Here is a 15828-nt window from a genome sequence, read left to right as displayed (position 1 = left end):
TGACTTTTAATCGCCATTAAACAGCCTACACAAGGTTTGCTAACAAGACAAAAAAGTCAGTGATGTACAGTTTCTTTTAGAAACATATTCCAGTTATAACCCATATGCACGTCCCTGGCGAATCTGTCTATCTGTTAATAAGTAAAAAAAATATGACAAAAAAATTAATGCTTTACTTTTTAAATTAATTTCTTAAAAATTTAAGGTTGCTGTCCTGTGGTAAAACTGATATGCAAAAAGGAGAAGTGTCCAGATCCTAAAGAGTGTCCTCAGTACCACACGCTGAAGAAAGAAGAGATTGAAGGAAAATGTTGTCCTGTTTATTCCTGTGAAGCTCCCAAAAATAAATGTATTTTCGAAACTGAATATACAGAGGCTAAAGAAGGTGGCGAAAGATCTGTTACCAAGTAATAGAAGATTTGTTTTGCTTTAAATAATTTTAAATAATATATTTTTTTGATAGGTTTGAAAAACAGAAGATATTGAAGAATGCTAATGACACTTGGAATGACGGTCCTTGCAGAGATTGCAAATGTTCACTAACAAGCATAGGTATAGTATTTTTAAGACTTAAGGTTAATTCTCACTATACCATTCGTACCAGCTACTTTCCGTTTCCCGTCCGTTTACATAAAATATTATATTATGTAAATGATAGGACAATACACACTATCCGTTCCGTTTCCCTTCCGTTCCATATCCTTTCCTTCCATACATTTTTTTGGCGGACGGAAGCGTATCGGAAACAGCGTTGTCAAGTTCTTATATTTTGTACCAGCTCTGTTAACATTTTGCTGATATTTATTTATTTTTTCACCTCTTAATTAAATCTATTACCTTTTTCAAAAGATACAAATTTTTAAAATAAAGCTTTCGTAATGAAATAAATTGTACAATAAAAAGTATGGAACTGATACGGAACGGAAGCTTACGTATAGCGTAAATACAATAAAAAATACGGAACGGATATGGAATGGATATAGAATGGAAAAGGGCAACGGCCCAGCTACGTCGAAACGCCGGTTCCCATTAGAACACCGATGTTAAGCGACGTAAGGCGTTGCTAGTGGATGGACGGGTGCCCGGTTCGAAACTCTATAGCGTGCTGTTGTCCAAAAAAATGCAAAGGTGTAAAATCTATTGACACACACTGCTCATTCACGCCGCACAGTGGATCGAGGTATAGGGATATAGCAGTCATAAATAGAAAAAAATACTTTAATAAGTAATTTGTAGCCCAGCTGCTTTATTTATGGTGAAAAGAAAAATATCTATAGATTTTTTTTATAATTTTAATTGAATTTTAGCAAAACACCGGTCTAATTATGACTGCAAAAATTATTTTTTTTGTAAAGCGTGTCACTTAATAATATCGGTAAAGATACACACCTGTAGATTTACTGTTATCGCTTAGTAATGATTTCTGGTGAACTCCAAAAAATGTTTTTCTTACATTAAGAGCCCCACGCCCGCGCCCGCCCCCTCCTTTAAAGGGTGAACGTGGGGGATGGGTTTCGGGAAATGTTTGGATTGGGTGAGCAAGTGAAAGGTGAAAGAGATAAGTTTATAAATTCTTTAAAAATCACTTCTTGTATCACTAGCTGTTTGTTTAGACCTTTCTTAATAAAAAAATTCAAGTTCCCCTGTGAAAAAATAAAATAACAAGATACTAATTTAACAATGGGATCCAAAAAATATATTATATCCGTGCAGACGAAGAAGTGTTTATAATTTAATTATGTTTGTAAAAAAGTTTTATTTTATAAATCAAGTGATTTCCATACTTAAAAGAAACTTTAAACAATCCAAACTAAACCTGAAGTATAAAATTAAAAACATATACATTTCACAAAACAAAAAAACTAAACCACCATTACAACTCTGAACGTAAAAGTAGAAAATAATATTTATTTAAGAAAACATATTCTCAACTAACTCAGTAATATGTTCTATAAAAGGAGTTCTTTCGCTTCATCATCCAGCTCTAAACATTCACTTTTCTTCCATATATGCCGAAAAGCAGCCAAATAAGGGTCAGAGGATATTAGGAGACAATTAAAAACATCTTGATTTGTGACATACCGTGAACATTTTCGACTATTGTCTTTTCTGAAAAAATATAACTTAAAATTGTGTTGCGGTCTATTGAGAAACACGGACTACTTCAAATAAATATATCGCATGAATAGGCAGAAATCGGCAAACCATTTTTTTGTTTATAAACAAATACATTCCTCAAACAATATTATTTGCGATAAGAGGAAACGTCGATAAGCGTCGATAGTATTTTTTTTGGTATTTTGAAAACTATAAAAATATGGATAAAAACGACGTTTAAAAAAACATGAAAAATTAATACATAATAATAATTTCAGAACTTTCTTAGTAATAGTTCAAAAGTAGAGAAAACCTTTTCTTTAAAATATAAAAAATAATAATCATCTCGGGTTTTTTAAAGCCTCCAGAAATATTTAGATTCTTATTTGCTTATCACTAAGCGAAAAAGACAATTAAATGTGATGGGTTTAAGAGAAAAAAAACATTGTTACAAATTTTATTCAAAAAAATTGTTGTTGATTTTTTTAAACCAATGCTACTACTATTCAAAAAGTTTAACAGTGTATCATATTGTTTAATTTTTCCAAAATCACTTATGACCGCTCTTTAACTTATGCAAGAGCCACTGTGCGTCGGTTCGAGGCCGGATGAGATCGGATATCTCGTGAGTAAGAGTCGATTTAGACACTAAACTTACCAAGTCGGTAGGCCATTGACCATGATATGGCCGAGGACCGCGGTTCGGATTCCGCGTAAACAAAGTAGGCCCCGTCCAGATTAGCCCTGCAGCAAAAAGGAGACGTTAACTGAAATCTTTACTTTTACTTTTAGAATATAAAACCTTTATAGTCCTTTTTTCATTGCCATCCTTTTAAAAATAAAACTAAAGTGTTCTAGAGTCCCAAAAACAAGTTAGTTTTTGATTAAATTTCTTTGAAATCAACTTATTTTTATTCTTACAGGGACGTATCAGGCGGCTTGCTCTCAAACCGATTGCCCATCGATTGAGAGCCAAGATGACTACTCCGAATACGAACTGACTCCGGTCCTGGTTCCGGGACAGTGTTGCCCGAAAATCAAACGCAGCGCCTGCAAGTACGAGGGAAAAACATACAAAATCGGTGAAAAATGGGATAAAGAAGGTGACAGATGTGTTCATTTCGAGTGTGTGGAGACGGATACTGTACAGAAGCAGACAACAGTTCAAACTTGTAATAAGGTACTGCAAAAATTTAATTCATTTCAAAGTGGTTACCAGAAAAATAAAAGACACTATGCTCTCCTGACTAAAGTGCGGGTCGTCTAGCTGCCGGTAGAATACTCGGTTCACGACTGCGCATCACATCTGTGCAGGGTATCCCATTTTCGTGTGGTTTATAGGATTTCTAGTTTATGAGTAGAGATACAATGACGGGATTTTCATATTACTTTGCTACTTTTTTATGAAACTAAATATACTACACATATGTTTGTCCTAGCCTCCCTAGTTCCTGAAATACAGGGCGAATTTGTGATGCGCAGTAATGAACAGATGTTGAATACAGATACGATGCGGAGTAATGAACGCAACGTCTACCGGCAGCCAGACGGTCCGCACTCTGTTCAGGAGAGCATAGAAGCGAAATATATATTAAAGAACCAGCTTTCTTAAAATTATCTCTCGAAAAAGTTGCTAGCTCTTAGACTATAAGCAAAACAGCGAAATCGTTATGGAAGTGAAACTATAAAATGACACCAATCACAAGCAAATCGTATATCCGATGAACGGAGGCATGAAAATGCAATAAATTTAAAAACTGCGTAATTTTCTAACCAATCGAAGTCTTTAAATTCAACCAATAAAATTAATATCATATCATCGTATCGTCGGACAACGGATGCATGAAAATCAGGCTTTATTTAAGAGACAGCCTATATATTAAATTATTTTTTGGTATGTATTAAATAATACATAAAAACTTCATATTTTAGGAGTGTAAACTTGGATATCAATACGAAGAACCCGAGAAAGAATCCAAAAAATGTTGTGGAACTTGCAAGCAAGTGGCTTGCGTGGTTGACGATATAGTTCACCAAGTTGGTGATGAATGGAGTTCATCAGACCATTGTACGAACTACTTCTGTTTGAACTTAAATGATTCTGTAAGTACCATCCTTATTTTTTAAACACATGCCAAAAATGCCAATACTAATTTTGTGTAATTTATATTTTTTAGTTGCAAGTTGAAGCAGTAAAAGTATCTTGCTCTGTGGTATCTGAGGAGAACCTGAAAGACTTCGTTTACGAATTCATTCCCGTGGAGGGTCAGTGTTGTAAAGATCAGAAAATTGTGGCTTGCAAAGTAGGAGATAAAGTTCATAAGGTAAATGGAATGCATTACTTAACGTCATTAGGTAGATTAAATGTATTACTTAACGTCAATAGATAATAGTTCAAATGTTTTACTTAACGTTGACAGGTAGTTCTAATATATCACTTAACGATAAAGCCAGGTTCATATCTATGAATAAAAGATTAAAAAAGGAGTATAATGCTAAATTCTATCCACGTATTCATGCATTGAAGACGGAATATACATCATAAGCGTAATTTTTTACGGTTCAGTTTGATATTACAATTGACACTTTTAAATTTTATTTGAAATTTTCCTGATTTGTTGGGCTTTTCATAGCTTACTTTATGTTGTTTATTAATTAATGTTTAATTATCTTTTTAGATTGGAGATATATGGCCATCACCAGACGGAGATAAATGTAAAAACGTAACTTGCGTAAAGAAACCTAACAGTCACGAACTGGTGAAACAGGAATCAATAGAAACATGTAAAAAAGACTGTTCTAAGGTATACTATATTTTTAAAATATGGTTTGGTCAAAGTTTACAGAATAAAATTATTCTGTAAACTTTGGTTTGGTATAATATAGTTGTTTATATTTTATTAACATTAATTATAATACCTTTTGCAAAAATTTACAGGGATGGGAATATAAAGAATCCAAAACACAATGTTGCGGCGAATGTGTTCAAACATCTTGCGTGGTAAACGATGAATTGAAGAAGCCTGAAGAAACCTGGAAGTCTGAGGACGGATGTGTTACATATTCGTGTGATAATTTAGGTAAAATAACGTTAAATGAATAAAATTGAGTTATTACTAACAAAAATAATATCCAGGCGGACAATTGCTGGTTTCAAGTAATCACGAAGCTTGTCCATATATAGAGGATTGTCCAGCTGAAAATGTTTATACTAAAGGATGTTGTAAATATTGCAATGTTACTATAGAAGCAATGAGTAAGTTTAATATTTTTACAATATTATACCGTTGAACTAAAGTTCTTCTCACCTATACTTCTCATCATTTAAACATTCAACATCGCAAAATCAATAGTGTGTACAACTTAGATCATATATACTTACGTGGATAAATCATCGCCATAAGTTTAGCATTAAAAAATATGTCTCCAACATCACGACATGCCATTTTCAAACCTTCTTTATTGCACTTATGAAACGTTCAATAGGTTTGTCTTTTCCGAGGACCTTACTTTGCGCATGCCTTTGAATAAGAAGACTAAGGAAGGAGCATATCAAAAATCTTAGGTACACCGCGATGGGCCGCAAATATGGCCGATTTAAATTCCGGTTTCGGATCCGGTTAAATTCCGGTTATCAGTGTCGTTCTAATTTTATTTAAAAAATGTAAAACTATGATGTAGGGTAGACGTGGGGTAGACTCAATAATTTGTTGTTTTATTTTACGTTGTGAATAAATGTTGGTAGTTATTAAAATTATTATAAAGATATATAATATTTGTGACAGTAAACATTCAATTTATTGATGGAGAAAAATCTCCGAAACCGGTCGTCGAATGGCTGTTCCCTTCGGTCTGATGAACTTAATGCAGAGAATAAGCAAATATGTAGTGTTTTTTGGCCTCTTTTTCCGCTACTTGTATTTTTCTTCATTTATTATATATACCCTACCTAAGCCTTCTTAGCTCCATCTACGGTAACGTGGATGAAGCAAGCATATTCAATTTAATGTTCAAATATATGCATTTTACAAATTAAATTTTTAAAATTAATGTTCAAATTTGGCGCGTGGACGCTAGGTCCTCGACAAGGATAGATAGAGTAGAAACACCGCGTGTGCAACAAAGAAAGAAGATAAATTGAAGTCGTTGATATGTTTGCGACAATTTCCATAGCGATTTACTTATCCACGAGTTATGTATATGATCTAGGTTGTACAATGATCATTCAATGTTATGCCATCATCATTTATATCAATAATTTTAAGGTATGTCTGAGATCAGTTTATAATTTCCAATTTCTGTCTACGAACTTCCGCTAAGTTCCAATTTTATTAATTTTAAGTAATCATATTTAACCTTTATTTAAATATGAGAAAAAATATTTTCTATACGGTATAATATGATTATATTTGTTAAACATTATTTCAGCTCTGTGCAGTCCACAACCGATGCCTCTCAAAAAAACTGTAGGAATGATCGAAGTATCACGTGAAGGTCGCAAATGTGTGAACAAACACGAGCTAAACGATTTTACCGAATGTATCGGAACGTGTCATTCCTCCACATACTTTAACATCAGTAAGTCTACCTTCGTTCAATTTCACTGATTAAGTGATTATTATGACGCGGTTTTCGCGCAATCAGATGTTATATTTTTAATAAAAACTCTAATTTTATATCTCCTTTATACAGAGACAGGTTTGCACGAATCAGTATGCTCCTGTTGCCAAGCAACCGACTATCAGTCGTTAGAAATAGAATTAGACTGCGACGATGGTTCGAAATTCAAGAAAAAAGTAGCCGTTCCTTCAAAATGCAGTTGTGTAGCTTGTGGAGAAAAATCTCCTTATACGCCGCAGTAAGACATACCTATCGCTCTATATACTACTAAGTCCAAGTGATATTAACCGTAAGTTGTATATAACTGTATATTTTCTTTGTTATATAACTGTATGCATAAAGTCAAATATATTTTGCTAACAAGTTATTTTTTTTTTGTTTAAATAAAGCTATTTTTTCAATTTTCCATGTCTGTTAAGGTAGATTTTCATATATCCATCATCCGTTGATACGATGACATGACAATGACCATTGATGATGTTTTGACAACTGATTTTACAATATTATAGTAGGTTTAACTGGTCCCTACAAAATGTATAAACTCTGCAGGACAATAAGTTGCTAAATCCTATGATATATGCCTAGTAAAAATATAGGATACACGTAAAGAACTTGATAACCACCAGCCGTCCAGTGCTCTCCTGTAAAATTAGTAAAATGGCGCTTATCATGTTTTTCCCCTGGACCCTTCAACTGTAATCTAACCTTACTTTTTGCTGACAAATTTGGGGCATTTAAATGGCATTTAACGCCCCCTATCGGGAAATGGTTATTCTCTTTCCAGTTTATATACAATTTTCCATTAAAAAGAGAAAAAATAAAAATAACTGGTATAGCCAGAATTATTACTGCTGTGTCAACTGCTTCCAAGGCAAGGTTCATTATTAAAAAATTCTACATACCCAATTCATTTTAATTCACTGATAAATTGTATTATCTGTCATTTTTTGGATGTCATCTGTCAAAAACTTCCCTGACTCATTGGACAGCTATAAAAAGTATCATGATAGTAATTTCAAAAGCTACCGTAACGCCGTTTTTGTATAATTGGTTACTTTGCTAACTAATATAAATAAAAAAAAATCACTATTTCATATCTTTCCTTTATTAACCTCATCTTTGGTAAAAAAACTATTTTCTGTATACCTACAATCCTCGAATAATAAATAATAACACTTAGGAAAATCTGTCTTGGTTTGTAATACTGTATAATCACTAAAGTAAAAAAAATATTTATACAGTTTCCATGACGGTTTTTTTTTGCTGTACGTGTAAACTTTCAAATAAAAACAACACATATAAAATACAAAACAACTCGAAATAAATAACAACGGAGCTTATTGCTTTGCGATTGAAAAACCATACGCTTGGAAAAAAGAAATACAAAAAAATGCTTTAAGAGTTTTGTTTCGAACAAATGCAACATGAACGCCCATATTGGAAAAGAATAAGTTAAATATATACCGGGTGCGTCTGAAAAATGAACCCCCCAATAATTTGTTTATTTTTTCAGATAAAAAAACGAGATTGGTACGTTAGTATATGACATAAATTAGGATTGATTGACGTATTCAATTGCTTTTGGTCACTTCCTGTTTTACCGGAAATTACTACAACTTTTGATTTTTTAAATGGCACGGTCTCTGTATTTTTTACTTTACTCGATAGGAAATGACACTCTGAATAGAATGACATATTTATCATATGCCAACTTTTGACATTTTTGCTTAAAAATCGTATTTTAAATTTCAATCTAGAGAGCCATGGGTGTGTTAAAAACACTAATTTTTAATCAAGGAGCCGTGGAAAAATAGATTTGATCGTCTAAAAGTTTTGGTGTCTTGTACGGGCCGGTTAAAAGATGCCCAAATTGTATTTTTAATCATATCTCAATATTTTCAAATGGCACAAGCGTGGCTCATTAGCATATTCGAAAAAAAGTATTTTTTACGAATAATTTGGTACCACACACTTGGTATTTCGAGTCAAGTTGTCGTTATGAACTGCATGTTACAATTTCAAATAAACCATATTCGAAAATGTCAAAAGCTGACACATGCTATGTCATTTCACTCAGAGTGTCATTTTCTATGGAATAAAGTAAAAAAATAAAGTGGGTGTCATTTAAAAATGACCAAAACCAATTGAATACGTCAATCAATCCTAATTTATTCATTCATTAGTCATTTACTAACATACAATATCTCGTTTAGGAGTGAGCCACTTTTGAGACGCACCCGGTATACAGCAAAACAAAGATAAATAAACGAATCCGTGAAGATTTTTTCAGCTTAACTGTGAATATAAGTAAAATCAAACTTTTTTCTTTGACTGAGTGCGTTGGTAACTCGTTTTTTAACGCGTAAAAAACGTTAATCAACTAAAAAATAACAAGTACTTTATCACATTCGTTGTTACGTCTTTTTATAGATTTGTCCGCTTATTTTTAATAAAAATAAATATGTACAATTACGTTTCGTGTTTGGTGACTTTCGCCTCTTCAGTCTTCCAATGTTGCATTGTTCTCCTCGCCGATCAGCGTGTACAGGTTCTCGATGTACAGCGTTCTGGCGCAGTTGATTTGCTGCGCGGTAGTAACGGCCGTTTCTGCGGTGTTGCAGCGCACCTTCGGCCTTTTGATCGGGTCGGGATTCAAAACCGCAGCGTTCAGACCTGCGTGGTGCATCACTATTTCTATGTAGTACTTGGTCTCGTTCTTTTCGGAGTCTTTGATCACGTTACAGGATTCTAGGTCGCTAAAATTGTCAAAAGATAAGAAATTTATCAAAATCTTCTTGATTTTCATTTTAGTAACGATAAAACCACAGAAGGACTAAAAAGAACACAACAATATATGATGTAACGTTGAACGATGGTTCTACAGACTATATCAATTAATATGAATGTTAAAAACATATTATAATTTAATCTTTGTACAGGGTGGTCCGAACTGTATTCCGGAAACTTGGGCGGCATATTCTGCAGATAAAAATAAGTAAATAAGTTCATATAAATGTATGTTCTAAAATGCTAAGTTTCGGAGATACAGGGTGTAGAAGTTTCATTTTTATTTCGATTTTTTCCAAATAATTTCTGAAGTTACGTCAATATTTGGATGAAAATTGATGTCTGGGAGTTTTTTGACATGAGAAATTTAATTTTGATGTCAATATGAGTCTTACTTGTAGAGGGCGCCACCTACATGTGTTTTAACTGTTTTAAAGAGCAATAAATTTCGTTTGTACCTGTATAAAACTACTGAGTGAAAAAATATACATTTCCGTGACTTTTTACGTAAAAAAATGTCTCTTGGTAAAAATCGCTACGAGCAACTGTTCTCAATATATTTGAAATCGAAACAGTCAATACATATCATCATTGACAAAAATTAACTGTTGACTAGATAGTTATTTGACCGAAATAATAAATTTGGGAAATTTTAATTTTTTAAATTCATCATAAATTTTTCTAAGAAAAATGATGATAAAACAGTTTCTGTTGAACTTTGGCGCAAAAACATTTCAAATTTATGATTTCAGTTTAATAACTATTTTCAACATTATTAATTTATGTCAAAGATGACAGGTATTGATAATTTCGATTCCAAATATCTCAAGAACCATTACTCGTAGTGATTTTTACCAAGAGACCTTTTACGTAAAAAACGTCGTAAATGTATTTTTTTGCTCAGTCGTTTTATACAGGTACGTACGAAAAGTTATTACTCTTCGAACCAGTTAAAAAATATGTAGGTGGCGCCCTCTACAAGTAGGAGTCATATTGACATCAAAATATTGACGTTACTTCATAAATTATTTGGAAAAATTAAACTTCTACATCCTGTATTTCCAAAACTAAGCATTCTAGAACATACATTTATACGAAAGTATTTTTATCTGCAGAATATGCTGCCGAAGATTCCGGAATACAGATCGGACCACCCTGTATTACAATAAACTGTAATAAATTTACATAATCCTGGACAGAGAGTTAGAGAAAATCTTACCTTAAATGACACGGTATGATGGTGGTTAGATCTGGTGGTCCAGTCACTATTCTAACCATTTTATCTGACACTATACAAAGCAGATCTTCTGGTCCGCTGCGAAGCACTTGGTAAGCTAACAATTTCTCTTCATAATTTCTAAAAAAAATATATTTCAATCATGAACAAAGAGCTGTGCTTATTTAAATGATTGATTTACTTGTCATTGATAATGTACAAATATTGTTGGCCTTGGCTTTGAAGCGCGTCGTATCTTGGTAGTAAACTCCCAGGACCATGGACACATCTAGGTAACCTCTTACGCTCTTTTATCAGCTTACTAAAACACAAAATCAAGTAACTAACAATATAAAATAAGTAACACAACAATATAATTCTGAAATAAAATATCTTCTTGAACTGACATTGTCCTGAATTATGAAATTTTACACAACGTTTCGGTCAGAAGTACCACCGACCGTTATCAAGTAAGAACCTACTCTAATATAGTAATATAGTAACAATAGCATCAACATGAGTGATTAAAACTATTGAGTTTTAATAATAAGTTATAAAGTTTGTTCTATCTCACAAAGTGGTGGCCTATGGTAAAAAAACTTAATGATAAAATGGTAATGGATACATTTTTGGCAGTTCATTATAAAAATAAAAAAAAATAAAAATCTCTGCCAAAAAATTTTTTTTTGATAGTGGTTTGGACTTTGTTTTCAATTTTAACATTAAGTTTTTTTTAATAATAACTCAACAGTTGTAATCATTTGCTGATGATGCTAACATAGTTAGCGAAACGCGCGTCCAGTGCAAAAGTGAAGTGTTTTGGTGTATTGTGGTGAATTAGTGATTTATTTTGCTGTTGTAACACCAAAGGTTCCAACTCTCCAACTGCAATCCATGACATAATATTGCCGGTCAAAATTTCATTTTGTCCTTCGTTCCCGCTATGTTTTACACGTATTAAACTCCAAGTGCCGCGGCTCGTGACGCCAACAAGGTAAGGTATACTACGTATAGAAAATATAATGGGTTAAGGTGCGATAGATATAGTTTATATTGGCCATTCCCCGTGTCATTATAAAAGGATTTGTAAGGTATGCAATTTTATATACACTTGTATTTGGTAGTTTACTACCGATATAAAAAGTGACGGTTTTTGTTTTTGTCTAGAAAAACCAGCGTGTTATTATTGTAATTTGTAATATTTTTTATTAGTTAAGAATCAATATAGTTGATTAAGAAATATCGAGTGCAGTATTTCTATATAAATATATTACAGGATTTCAGTCATATCGCTGGAAAAATTTCGCCGTTTGTGCAGTTTGGGTGTTTATAAAAACTCAAATAATAAAACAACCTAGGTTTTTGTATCGTTTATCGCGTATCGCGTATAATGTTTGGTTTAGTCAATATAAATCAATATTTAAATTTTCAATATCGAAAAAATGTTTAGTTTTAGTTGCCGTAGCTTTGTCGTAGCCGAGGGGTTGACATGCAGCGCGAAATTTGTGTAGGTAATAATTCATAAATTTCTGGTTCTGGATAAATGATGAACTCTTGTTGACTGATTCTGGAATAGATATTTTCAAACAGACAACATATGGTGTCTAGTTTGTAAAATCGTGCGGTTAAAAGAAAACAATTGCTTAAATTTCGAAAAACGTTTAGAGAAAGAATTGACTTAAAATATAAAAAAATGTGAAATAAAACTTTTAGAAATGTGCATGTGTATATATGTATTTATATTTTTGTGACATTATTATTTAATAAAATTATATAAGGATTCTTGCTACTTAACTGCTTATATAGAAATTTAATTCTACGCTGTGTTTGTCATAATGTGGATCAACCGGTTCCCACTACCGGTTTCGGAGCCCTACTCCATCATCAGGTGAGCTTGGGCAGATCCACAAAATGACAACCACAGCGCAGAGATAGTTAATTCCGACTCGTCGGAAAGTGTCGGTTAGATATTAAGTCCCAAACAGGAGATAGCGGCCTGTGTGCAATGGTAGTACTTTCATGCCACCGGGTACCGAAACCGGTAGTGAGAGCAGGTTGATCCACATTATGACAAACACAGCGTAGAATTAAATTTCTATATAAGCAGTTAAGTGGCAAGAATCCTTATATAATTTTTTTATATACCTATAAATACCTATATGGCTTGCTTGAAAAAAAGCCTTTTGCCATCCTTTTACTATCGATAGTTGCGCCCCGGTGGTACGAAAGTACTACCATTGCACGCAGGCCGCTATCTCCCGTTCGGGACTTAATATCTAACCGACACTTTCCGACAAGTCGGAATTAACTGTCTCTGCGCTGTGGTTGTCATTTTGTGGATCTGCCCAAGCTCACCTGATGATGGAGTAGGGCTCCGAAACCGGCAGTGAGAGCAGGTCGATCCACATTATGACAAACACTATATAAGCAGTTAAGTGACAAGAATCCTTATATAATTTTATTATATACCTATACTGCAAGAAATTTGTTTTCTATTTTATTATTATTTAAGTGTCTTTTAAATCATACCGTGGAAAATTTGTGTAAAGAACATTGACTGGATTTTTAGTGAAATGGCACTAGACCACCTGTTTAAAAATGTAAGGGTAGGTTTCATTTTAACATAATTTGTATTTATTTTCGTTTAACTAAACGTACAAGTAACTTGTAAGAAACCAATTAAATTTGGTCGCGTCTTAAAAAAAATCGACGCAATATTTTTAGATAGTGACCTCCCTACAATAATAACCACGAGCCGCGACTGCTTATTAGTATCCCGTATGTCCAGGTTTCTATATATAAAAAGTACTAATATATTCGCCAAAAATAATTCAGGTCAAATAATAAAAACAGTACTTTGTTGTATGGTGTGATTTCGAGCATTCTCAATACACATAGAACAGAGTATAGTTCATCATACCTTCTGCTGGAGTCTCTAACTGCTCTCGCCGTCTCCGAGGCCAGGTCCAGGACACCTACGACCGGTTTGGTGACGGCTCCCACCACTCCTTTGCCTAAACCATAGAAGACACCAGGAAGGCCCTCGTTAGAAGCGCCCTCATACACTTGCTTGAATATACCAGTAGCGCCACCCAGTATTCCGAAACCGAAACCCTTGAGGCCAGCCAGAATATGATCAGAAGATCTGCCCACAGTCGCAACCTGTAAACGTTTAGTTTAAATAACTTTATATTGAAGTAATAACTATTTGTTTGTAGCGTGTTAATTTTCCTAAAAATTTCTGACAAATGGTTCACGCTCTCACATCTTTATTATAAAGCTTGTAATACAAAGCCTGTCCATTGAAAAGATACATGACAGTGACAGTTGTTATCATAGATAAAAGAAACAAGTTTAGATTGGAAAGTGCCCATAAGGACAATGTAAATATTATTTGGCGCTATTCTTCCAACGGTCGCGACCCAAAGTTTTTGATAATTTCGGAGCGGTTCGGCTTTTTCCGGAATTATGTCGCCAAATATTATTTATTCAAATTTATTATTATTTTATTTTAATTTTTTAAATAAAATACAGTACGTTACATATAAGAAACTTTATTTTATATAAGGACATATATAAAATATCTATTAAATATTGGAAACCGACGTTATGCCACGATCCACGATGGTTTTTGCAGTTCACAGTTCACACAGCTTTTATAAGTTTTTAATGCCACTTTTTCACAATTATTACGGGTTTGAGTAAATAAAATTTAAATTAAACTCACAAGATAGCAATAATTACTTTGAAAATGGACGCTTTAAACACTTTTCGGTGTTTTTCAATGAGGGCAGTTTAAATTTTGAAATATCTTATATATTTTTTAAGATTCTGGCTTTGAGAAGAGAAAATTATTTCTGTTTTTGTTTGCGGTTGTTCTTAGCGACCGCTATAGCAGCGCCCTACAACGTATGCACCACAAAACAATTATAAGTTTTGGTGGCAACCCGAACATTCCAATCTAAACTTGTTTCCTTTATCTATGGTTGTTATTAGTCATTTTATTTTTTGCAGAAACGATACTTGTATAGAAATAACTTTAAATATCTTACCTGTCTTATTTTGTGTCTCATTTCCTCGTGATAGTCGTCCATGGCGATTTTCCCTAAACCGTCACTCAGAGACTCGGTTACTTTGGCAGCGGTGTTTGACAGGCCGTGAGTGACGTTTTTAACCAATGCCCCGACATTGCGGTCGTAAATTAGACCGGAAAAACCTTCAGAAACGTCATTCATCAGGCCCATAGGGTTGCCGATAAAATCCACTGAACCGAGAATGACGGCTGCTTGCCATACTAGTTCCTGAAATTGTATCAAATACAAGCGTCAATCTAGAGCCTATAAACTTCGTGGATAAAGTTATTACACAATTTTTTTTTGTATCTATGAGAAAGACATGCATAAATCAGAGTTTCTACCGTATGAGCGAAAAAAAACGACGTCAAAAACGATCAGCCGTTTTTTTTTCGATTGTATGGTACTTACGACTAGAGGTGTGTAATTCGAGAACGAACTAGTTCGAATGAACTATTCCGATCCCGGAATGAAAGGAACTAGTTCCTGGTTTTTCAATGAACTAGTTCCTCAGGACCTATTCCGGGATCGAGACTGTGACCGATATATAATAATATGCGACGGCGACGGATCGGCCAGCGCGCGTAGCCCGATGGTAGGCAGCTGTGGGGAGTGCCAGCCGTACCTTATCGGATCCGGACCTAGAGGAACTAAATAAAAGAGTAGTTTACGTACGTACGGATCGGGCCAGCGCGATCGATGCTAGGCAGGAGTGGGGAGTGCCAGCCGTATGGTATCGGATCCGGACCTAAAGGAACTAAATAAAAGACTAGTTTACGTATGGATCAGCCAGCGCGATTGATGCTAGGCAGACGTGGGGAGTGCCAGCCGTATGTTATCGGATCCGGGCATAGAGGAACTAATTAAAAGACTAGTTCACGGGAATCTATTCAATCGGCAGATCCGAGATATAATACAAGGCGACGACGATGGATTCGGCCTTGTCTATCGCCACACAGAAAATTGTCGTGGATACTGTTTTTGATTTTTAGTTTGTTTTTAAATATTTTATGGGAATGTTTCACTTTAGGTCCC

At 34.0% G+C, this 15828-nt stretch overlaps 2 protein-coding genes across 2 annotated transcripts in view; one reads left to right on the top strand and one right to left on the bottom strand.

Moving 5' to 3' along the window:
- Nucleotides 1-7084, top strand: part of LOC115877756 (hemocytin) — a 60933-nt gene extending 53849 nt beyond the window's left edge. The window contains exons 62-71 of the mRNA XM_030894060.1: nt 206-407; nt 464-552; nt 3021-3277; nt 4030-4200; nt 4275-4421; nt 4776-4901; nt 5036-5177; nt 5234-5353; nt 6526-6675; nt 6790-7084. Of these exons, the coding sequence (XP_030749920.1) occupies nt 206-407; nt 464-552; nt 3021-3277; nt 4030-4200; nt 4275-4421; nt 4776-4901; nt 5036-5177; nt 5234-5353; nt 6526-6675; nt 6790-6959 (1574 nt within the window). The 3' untranslated portion in view covers nt 6960-7084. The remainder of the gene's footprint in view (nt 1-205; nt 408-463; nt 553-3020; nt 3278-4029; nt 4201-4274; nt 4422-4775; nt 4902-5035; nt 5178-5233; nt 5354-6525; nt 6676-6789) is intronic.
- Nucleotides 7085-8996: 1912 nt separating this feature from the next.
- The window catches only part of LOC115877755 (vacuolar protein sorting-associated protein 13D-like), a 55235-nt gene continuing 48403 nt past the window's right edge, over nt 8997-15828 (bottom strand). The window contains 5 exon segments of the mRNA XM_030894058.1: nt 8997-9473; nt 10724-10861; nt 10923-11042; nt 13641-13882; nt 14773-15021. Coding sequence (XP_030749918.1) covers nt 9218-9473; nt 10724-10861; nt 10923-11042; nt 13641-13882; nt 14773-15021 — 1005 coding nt within the window. The 3' untranslated portion in view covers nt 8997-9217.

This window comes from Sitophilus oryzae, unplaced genomic scaffold (assembly GCF_002938485.1).
Source record: "Sitophilus oryzae breed Bouriz unplaced genomic scaffold, Soryzae_2.0 scaffold_1498_pilon_pilon, whole genome shotgun sequence".
In the NCBI taxonomy this organism is placed as follows: domain Eukaryota; kingdom Metazoa; phylum Arthropoda; class Insecta; order Coleoptera; family Curculionidae; genus Sitophilus; species Sitophilus oryzae.
Note: the sequence above shows the minus strand (reverse complement) of the source record. Positions and strands in the feature narration are given on the sequence as shown.